This window comes from Micromys minutus (genome assembly GCF_963924665.1).
Source record: "Micromys minutus genome assembly, chromosome: 25".
In the NCBI taxonomy this organism is placed as follows: Eukaryota; Metazoa; Chordata; class Mammalia; order Rodentia; family Muridae; genus Micromys; species Micromys minutus.
Genome location: NC_137960.1, coordinates 2,675,938 through 2,684,602, shown reverse-complemented (window position 1 = coordinate 2,684,602; position 8,665 = coordinate 2,675,938). Strand labels below are relative to the sequence as shown.

The 8,665-nt window shown below is 56.6% G+C and overlaps 2 protein-coding genes across 5 annotated transcripts in view; one reads left to right on the top strand and one right to left on the bottom strand.

The window, feature by feature from the left end:
* Nucleotides 1-1,508: 1,508 nt before the first annotated feature.
* On the top strand, nucleotides 1,509-4,071 carry CYP21A2 (cytochrome P450 family 21 subfamily A member 2; the record flags this gene model as incomplete). Its single annotated transcript, XM_080937955.1, has 10 exons — nucleotides 1,509-1,704; nucleotides 1,769-1,858; nucleotides 2,135-2,277; nucleotides 2,363-2,458; nucleotides 2,549-2,650; nucleotides 2,740-2,826; nucleotides 2,951-3,151; nucleotides 3,350-3,519; nucleotides 3,591-3,694; nucleotides 3,779-4,071. The coding sequence occupies 10 exons, from the start codon at nucleotides 1,509-1,511 to the stop codon at nucleotides 4,051-4,053; spliced, it is 1,464 nt and encodes a 487-aa protein (XP_080794081.1). The 3' UTR covers nucleotides 4,054-4,071.
* A 1-nt stretch (nucleotide 4,072) lies between these two features.
* Nucleotides 4,073-8,665, bottom strand: part of TNXB (tenascin XB) — a 57,215-nt gene continuing 52,622 nt past the window's right edge. For 2 of the 4 annotated variants that reach the window (XM_080937952.1, XM_080937954.1), the window contains 13 exons: nucleotides 8,322-8,630; nucleotides 7,816-8,151; nucleotides 7,034-7,156; nucleotides 6,785-6,928; nucleotides 6,481-6,600; nucleotides 6,233-6,376; nucleotides 6,016-6,146; nucleotides 5,763-5,895; nucleotides 5,524-5,675; nucleotides 5,346-5,442; nucleotides 5,093-5,254; nucleotides 4,855-5,018; nucleotides 4,073-4,353 (listed from right to left, as the gene is read on the bottom strand). In XM_080937952.1, coding sequence (XP_080794078.1) covers nucleotides 4,252-4,353; nucleotides 4,855-5,018; nucleotides 5,093-5,254; nucleotides 5,346-5,442; nucleotides 5,524-5,675; nucleotides 5,763-5,895; nucleotides 6,016-6,146; nucleotides 6,233-6,376; nucleotides 6,481-6,600; nucleotides 6,785-6,928; nucleotides 7,034-7,156; nucleotides 7,816-8,151; nucleotides 8,322-8,630 — 2,117 coding nt within the window. In that variant the 3' untranslated portion in view covers nucleotides 4,073-4,251. Of the gene's footprint in view, nucleotides 4,354-4,854; nucleotides 5,019-5,092; nucleotides 5,255-5,345; nucleotides 5,676-5,762; nucleotides 5,896-6,015; nucleotides 6,147-6,232; nucleotides 6,377-6,480; nucleotides 6,601-6,784; nucleotides 6,929-7,033; nucleotides 7,157-7,815; nucleotides 8,152-8,321; nucleotides 8,631-8,665 lie in introns of all 4 variants that reach the window. The other 2 variants (XM_080937951.1, XM_080937953.1) reach the window with 1 other exon arrangement.

Genomic DNA, 8,665 nt, shown 5'->3' with positions numbered 1-8,665 from the left:
ACTGAGCCTTGTTTCTTCTGAGATAGGGTCTTGCTGTGTAGCCCAAGCTGACCTCAGACTCAGCCTTCCTGCTACCGCCTCCTACGTGCTGAGATTATAGGCGAGCACCACCACACCCAACTCTACAGGATTTTGACAGTGAAAGAGGACATGTAAGTAATGGAGCCAGGCCAGGCATTGTGGTATATGCCTGTAATCCCAGAATTTGGAGATGGTAACAGGGGATCACGTTACCAAGTGATCCTTGGCTTCATCAAGGCCAGTCAGGGTTACATAGTGAGGCCTATTTCAGAGAAAGAGAGAGAGAGGAAGAAGAGGAGGAGGAATGGTAATTAATAATAATGATAATAATAAAGTCTGGTTGTGGTTGTAGCAGAACATAGGGTTTTTGTTTGTTTACTTTTACACATACACACAACATAAAATATAATAAGTAAATGTAAAACGAAACATCCAAAGGACCCCCCCCCCCGTGTTTTGTCTGTACACATATGTGTGTCATGTGCATGCAGTACCCCTCTGGAGCCAGAAGAGGGCAGTAGAGCTTCAGAAATGGAGTTACAGAAGGTAGTGAGCTGCCGTGTAGGTGTTGGGAACTGAACCCAGGTCCTCAGCAAAAGCAGCCAGTGCTCTTGACCACTGAACCACCACTCCAGTCCCGTGGTAAGTGTTTATTATTCTGGAAACGGTGAAGCAGAGGCAGGAGGATGCCTGGGAATCAGTGGCCAGGGAAAATCAGAAAAATGAAAGCCCAGGGACCTTTTCCCTTGGACAGACCACCTGAGGTTGACCTTTGGTTTCCACACACATGCATACATATGTACACACGTTATACCCGTTGCTGTGTCCCTTCCCCCCATCCAAAGCCTCAAACAAAGGGAAGAACAACAAAGAATTGCACAGGGAACCAAGTGACTCATGTCTGCCTCCCCAGCTATCCGAGGGGCTGAAGGAAGACTCAAAGTTTCTGCTGTTCTGTAGCAAAACTAACAAAGAGGGCACCGAACTGTGAAGGCGCAGTGGAGGAATAAAGTAACAGTAGCATGATAAGTAACAACTTGATACTTGTAGGGACTATAGGTAAAACCCAAAAGCTTATTGGGCAGAGACTGCCATTCTTTTTTTTTTTTTTTTTTTTTTCTCTAGAACAAACCCACGCCACTCAGCTGGTCCAAGGTGACATCAAGGTGACATATGGCAGGAGGGACAGTCGCCTTGAGCAGGTGGACCTCTTGGCCCACATGGCTGACATGGAGCCAGGAAAACAAATGGGATACGGAAAGGTCAGGGTTTTGTATCCCTTCTTTTCTTCTTGATGGATGGTCCCATCTTTGATCCATGGACTCTCCAAGGCCGATGGAACCGTGCCAATTTGAAAAATAAATACTGATCTCTGTGTGGGACAAGTGGGAAGGAACCTGGAGCTAAGGGTCAGAGCCACAGCAGAACAGAGGGCTGGAGCTGGGAGCTATAAAAACCACACCAGTGCCCTGCCCAAGTGTTGGGCCATGCTGCTGCTGTTGCTGCTGCTGCTGCTGCTAGCTGGTACCCGCTGGCTGTGGGGCCGGTGGAAGCTCTGGAACCTCCACCTCCCACCTCTGGTCCCGGGGTTTCTACACTTTCTACAGCCTAACCTTCCCATCTACCTGCATGGCCTCACTCAGAAACTTGGGCCCATCTACAGGATCCGCTTGGGGCTACAAGGTAAGCCAGTCTTCTGTCTTCATGGGACCCCTTCTTCCCTGCTGACACTGCCCTTTCCCCTCAGATGTGGTGGTGCTGAACTCTAACAGAACCATTGAGGAGGCCTTGATCCAAAAGTGGGTGGACTTTGCTGGCCGACCCCAGTTACTAAATGGTAAGGGTTGGGGCACAGCTCTTCTTCCTTCTCCTCTTCCTCTTCCCCTTCTCCTCCTTCCTTCTCTTTTTTTCCCCTTCAAGCTTGGATCTTACTATATAGCCCTTGCTGAGCTGAAAAACACTATGTAGACCAGGCTGGGCTCAAACTCACAGAGATCCACCTGGTGGGGCCACTGCCCCGAGTTAAGGGCACTTCCTGGACTTTGGGAGGCAGGTAAGGCCTTTTGTTTCCTTGATTGGTTATCAACATGTCTTTCTACCATCCCTCCTGCAGGAAGGATGGATTTGGACCTGTCCCTGGGAGATTACTCTCTAATGTGGAAGGCCCACAAGAAGCTCTCTCGTTCGGCCCTGATGCTGGGCATGCGAGACTCCATGGAGCCTCTGGTAGAGCAGCTGACCCAGGAATTCTGCGAGGTGAGGCTGGGCTCTTGTGGCCTGACCCTCTGGGGTCAGCTTCCCGCTCCCCCAGTACCCTCTGCAGTCTGTCTCTCCTCCACAGCGCATGAGAGCCCAGGCCGGTACCCCCGTGGACATCCATAAAGAGTTCTCTCTACTCACTTGCAGTATTATCTGCAGCCTCACTTTCGGAGACACGGTCTGTCCCCTTGCCCCTCAGGCCATCCCTCAGCCCCTCCTGGCCCTCTGCGGGTCCTGAACTCGGAAGCATGCTCTCCTGTTCCGGCAGGACAGCACTTTGGTGCGTACCATTCACAACTGCGTCCAGGACGTGTTGCAAGCCTGGAACCACTGGTCCATCCAAATATTGAATATCGTTCCCTTTCTCAGGGTGAGGAACTGCACCCCAGACTCCCCTGGGTTGTGGGGGAGGGGGCACTAGTCTCCACCCTGCACAGCTGACTCCCCTTCCTGCCCCAGTTCGTCCCTAATCCAGGCCTCTGGAGGCTGAAGCAGTTCCAAGAGAGTAGGGACCGTATCGTAATGCAGCAGCTGAAGAGGCACAGGGTGAGCGCTGCAGGGGGAACAGCTCCTCTGGCCTCATCCAGTGATGTGCCTGCCGCCCCCCCACATCACCGCTGGGCAGGCTTCCCTCCGCACGCCAGACACTCAGCTTCCCCTGCCTCTGCAGGACAGCCTGGTGGCAGGCCAGTGGAAAGATGTCATCGACTACATGCTCCAGAGAGTGGAGAAGCAAAAAGATGCCAAAGACACCGGGCAGCTCCACGAGGGACACGTGCACATGTCAGCGGTGGACCTTTTAATCGGTGGCACCGAGACCACAGCTACCACACTGTCCTGGGCTGTGGCCTTCCTGCTTCACCACCCTGAGGTGCGCTGTGGGAAGACAAGGCTCCTTCTGGGACCTTGGTCCAGTTGCTCTGCTCTTGACTGCTTGGCCTGGGCTATGCTCACAGAGGGGGTTCTAGGCTCAGCTAGATGGCTGGAGGGAGGGACCACAGGCCAGGCAGCTGTGAGCCACCTGGGCAAAGTCTGGTCCCTAGAGTCCAGCCTTGCCCCTCCTCCTCAGATCCAGAAGCGACTGCAGGAAGAATTAGACCTCAAGCTGGGCCCCAGCTCCCAGCTTCTGTATAAGAACCGGGCGCAGCTGCCTCTGCTCATGGCCACCATTGCTGAGGTGCTGCGTTTGCGGCCCGCGGTGCCCTTGGCCTTGCCCCATCGTGCAACTAGGGCTAGCAGGTGATTCCCCCGGGATACGGGTTGAGGAAGGAAGGCTTCACTGGGCGCTCCTGACTCTACCCTTCCCGCAGTATCTCTGGCTATGACATCCCCGAGGACATGATCGTCATCCCCAACCTCCAAGGCGCCAACCTGGATGAGATGGTTTGGGAACTGCCCAGCAAGTTCTGGCCTGGTACGAGGCAGACGGGAAAGGGAGTGGGAGAGACCCAGCCTCTGCCGGGACCGGCTTCTCTAGCTATCTGCCTACTACCCACAGATCGCTTTCTGGAACCTGGCAGGAATCCCAGAACACCGTCCTTTGGCTGTGGGGCTCGTGTGTGCCTGGGAGAGCCTTTGGCGCGGCTGGAGCTCTTCGTGGTGCTGGCTCGCCTGCTCCAGGCCTTCACGCTGCTGCCGCCACTAGATGGCGCCCTGCCCTCCCTGCAGCCCCATTATGCGGGCGTCAATCTGTTGATTCCTCCCTTCCAGGTGCGGCTGCAGCCCAGGAACCCTGCGCCCCAAGACCAGGGCCGGACATCCTGGACAGGATAGGACGAGCTTCGTGCCTCAGTTTCTCCTTTATTGCTCCATTCCCCTCCCCTCCCCCCTGTAAACATGGTGCTGTGAGATCGTGGCAGAGAAGGCTTCCTCGGCGAGCTAGGCACAGTAGAGGCACACTGGCTCTTCTCTGGGCACAACCCCTCAGTGCTCGGCAGTCATACCGGGGTGTGAGTGAGGTGGGCAGCGGGCTCAGGTGCCCCTGGAGGGGGCCTGGAAGTTTCTGGGTCTCAGCTTCATTTCCGTGAAGGGCACCGAGAACTCGAAGCCCTTCCAGTGGTACCAGCTCACTCCCTGAGGAAAGGGTTGTCAAGGGAGGAGAGTCAGGACAATGCCACAGCAATGCCACCTGATCCATCCCAGCCCTGCTCCTGTAGGCAAACTCCCAGGGCCCAGCCATCTCCCCCATGATCCCTGAGGTGGTGCCCTCTACCCACTAATAAATGGTCTTTTTGAGATCCCTCAGCAAAGTTGGCATAATTGCCTTATTTCACAGAGGAGCCTCTGAGGCATAAGAAGTTCAGCCATTTGAGCTGGAGAGACAGCTCAGTGGTTGAGAGCACTGACTGCTCTTCCAGAGGTCCTGAGTTCAAATCTCAGCAACCACATGGTGGCTCACAACCATCTGTAATGGAATCTGATGCCCTTTTCTGCTGTGTCTGAAGACAGCGACAGTGTACTCATATATAATGGATAAATTAAAAAACCCAAGAAGTTCAGCCACTCATGTGTGAGTACCCCAGCCCAGGCCACCCAGATCCCAACCTGGAGCCCCGGAGCCTCCACAGCCCCCACCTGGTGATCCACCGTGCTCCCGTAGAGCCCGTTGAGGTTAGCGTAATGACAGTTTTTGTACCACCAGGCCCCGCGGTAGGAGACAGCACAGGAGATGAGCAAGTTGTTGGGATCTCGGTCACGGGCGGAAAAGACACTGCCGCTGTGGTAGCTCATGGAGTCGCCTGGCAAGGGCATGGGAAGGGGTGGTGAGGATCACCCTCATGCCCGCCCCCACCCCATCCGGGCCTACACTTACCTGCAGTCCCATGGTAGCCCTCCAGGTGTAGACGGTAGTTCTCCTTTGCCGAGTCTACTCGGAAGAAGTCATACTGGGCGAACACCGCTTCCTTTCCGGCCCGCAGGTCCACACGCATCGAGTAGTCTCCAGCCTGTGTCAGGCTGTGCAGGGCCTCGTTGCCTGGGGTGGAGCATGCTTCATCAGGGTACTGGGGTCCACTGGACTGCCATGCCATCCCTTCCCTGGCTCCCCAGCCCTATGAGGCACGGACCCAGCCAGAATTCCCTGGAGATGTTCCCAAAACCATGGGCATACTCTTCCCAGTCTCTCCAGAAGTCCGTCTGTCCGTCCATGCGTCGCTGGAACACCTGGAAAACAGGCAGGGCCAGGGTCAACCTCTGGGTCCTGGCTTCGGCCCCCGTGCGAGCCGGGCTCTGGACGGAACCCACCAGCCAGCCGCCCCCGTCAGTTTTCATGTCACAAAACACGTCCAAAGGCCGCTCGCGGTTGCCGTTGAGGAAGATGGTGGTGGTCTTCGAGGCGCTGGCCCCATTCTTCAGCTCCTCCGCACAGTCCCGGGGGAAGGGGATCCGCAGCCCACCTGTGGAGAGGAGGTGGAAAGTCTGTTCTCTTCCCCAAATCTCAGACCCCCCGCTGCCCGCTGAAGCTCAAACCCCAGAGCCAGTACCAGTAGTAAAGGAAGTGGACACAGGGGGTGTGAGGCTCTTGTCCCAGACAGCCCGGAGCTGGGCGCTGTAGAGGGTGGAGGGGAAGAGGCGGAGAAGCCTGTGCGAGGTGGTTCCTGCAGGAAGCAGGATTTCCTGAAGACAGACAAGGGGCGGGTCAGGAACGGGTGAGATGGAGACTCTGGGAGAGCCAGAGGTAGCACCTCCAAATCTAGCCTCGGAAAGCCAGTGGCCAGTGAAGCAGGGGTGGGGTACCTGAATCTGTCCTCCAGGCGTGTCAAAGCTGAGCAGATAGCCTGTGGGTGGAACTTCAGGTGCGGTCCAAGTGAGCAGGGCCGTGCGAGGAGTCACTTCCTTGGCCTCCAAGTCCTGGGGGGGCTTTAACCCTGGAAGGGGAAAATGGAAAGGCAGAGATGAGGCCCATATCTGTTCCCTTAAGTCTCCTATGACCCACACGCACCCCTGGCTATACCTGTGGTGAAGGTAATGCTGGCTGGGGAGGTGAGGTTAGGACCCCGGAGACCATGCACGGTGGCGGTGTAATTGGTGTCAAGCGCCAGATCCGTCAGTGGGTACTCCACAGCGCTGCCCGGTGCCGAGGCCTGAAGGGGCGGGGCTGGAAGTGGGAGGGGCGTCAGTTCCCATCCGTCAGTGCCAGATCCTGTTCCCTCCTCCCTGCCTCCAACAAACCCTCTTTAGAGAAGGCTTGATCTCGCTCACCCCCAGGGGATGCCACCTGGACGTTGTATTTGTCCACCCGGTTGTGGGGTGGTTTCCACTGTAGAAGGGCAGATGTGTCCGTCAAGTTTAATGCCTGGAGCTGGGTGGGACCATCAGGAACTGGACAAAAACAGGTAGCTCAGAGGCATTCCTAGCCTTAACTCTCTCAACCCCGCCGGCTTCTTGCTCATCGGAGGCTGGAGCCCCCGGGTCTTCTTTGCCTCCTTTACACCCCTATCCCATTCTGGCTTTCTATTTCTCTACCTCTCCTGGTGCTGGGGGGGGGGGGGCGCGTCTGTCTTACCTGTGGTGAGGAAGCCTGTGAGAGGCTCACTTTCCTCAAAGCCACGGACGGAGACCACAGTCACCTCATAGCGAGTGTCTGGGATCAGCCCCTGGAGGATCTGGGTCTGGGTCCGGCCATCCACCTGCACACTGTGTGGTTCTCCTGCAAACAGGATGAACCCTGAGAACGCTGGAGAGCAGGCAGTGTGCAGGGTGGGGGAGGACAAGAGAGGAGAGCTAGGGAGGACGTGGGGGGAGGGGTCCTCACCTCCATCTGCCAGCTGGTAGGAGATTTTGAAGCTGTCCACCCTGGATGGTGGTGGCACCCAGCTGACTTTGGCTGATGTTTCCCCGATGTCACTGAACTGCAGGTCCCGGGGGCTCTCCAGAACTGAGGGCATAAGGGATGGGTACAGTGGCTAAGGCACAGGTAGGCAGGTTCCTGCCTCTTCCTGTTGTCCCTTTCTGGTAGGTTCCCCAGGACAGGTGTCACTCTCTAGGTGTCTTCAACACGCCCCCCCTCCCCCCGCTCACCACACACATTGTACTGGCTGGTTTGTGTCACCTTGACACAAGCTGGAGTTATCACAGAATAAAAAGGAGCCTCCCTTGAGGAAATGTCACCATGAGATCCAGCTGTAAGACATTTTCTCAACTAGTGATCAAGAGGTGAGGCCCAGCCCATTGTAGGTGGAGCCATCCCTGGCCCAGCCCATTGTGGGTGGTGCCATCCCTGGCCCAGCCCATTGTGGGTGGAGCCATCCCTGGGCTGGTAGACCTGGGTTCTATATAAAAGAAAACTGAGCGAGACAGTAAGAAACATCCCTCCACGGCCTCTGCATCAGCTCCTGCTTCCTGACCTGCTTGAGTTCCAGTCCTGACTTCCTTTGGTGATGAACATCGATATGGAAGTGTGAGCTGAATAAACCCTTTCCTCCCCAACTTGCTTCTTGGTCATGATGTTTGTGCAGGAATAGAAACCTGACTAAGACACACACTTTACATCCTGCGTCCTACCCTGCAAAGTACAAAGCCCGAGCGGGCCCTCACCTGGGCTGAGAGTTCGGGCTGTGCCCTGGATGCTGTCTGCTTTGTGCGGCCCACGCAGCCCATACAGAGTAAGGCTGTACAGGGTGCCGGGACGCAGGTCTCGAAGCACAGCCGAGCGCCGCACCCCTGGCACCATGAGCTCTCGCTGGAGCAGAGGGCGGGGATGTGGCTCCAGGGTACTTGGTAGGGGAACCCCAAAGCGCAGTAGGAAAGCGTCAAAGGCCCCAAGAGGGGCTTCCCAGGTTAGCCGCAGAGAACTGGTGGTCACGTCGGACACAGAGAGCTGGGACAGGCGGGGCCCGGCGTCCCCTAGGGTCTGACCCGCAGGAACTGGATCTGTGAGAAGTGGGTAGGAGAGAAGGGTTTGGAGACAGATGCTCACAGGTTCTAAGGCTTAGAGCGTGCTACTTCGTCATTTCCTCCTGATCCTATTGGTCAGTAAAGTTGGGCTAGTGAGGGTTGTTCAGTGGCCTGAGGTGGAGCAGAGGCAGGGGCGGTGGCCCTACCTGTGGTGCCCTCTGCAGAGACAGGTCCGTGGCGTGTCCCTTCACGGAGGCCGTAGAGGAAGAACTTGTAGGAAGTGCTGGGTTCCAGGCCCGAGATGAGGACTTTGTCCTGGTCTCCATCAACAAGCAGGGCCTGGGTTTGTCCCTCTGTGTCCTGGTACTGGACCACAAAGGAGTCAAAGGGGCCACGGGCCACACCCCAGGAGAGGCGCAGGGAGTCTGTGGTTGCCTCCGTCACCACCAGCATCCCCAGGCGGGGTGCGTCAGGGGGCTCAGTGGGGTTTGGGGCTGATGTGTCCACTTCGGAGGCTGTTTGGGAGAAAGCAGAGCAGAGGCTTTGTGGG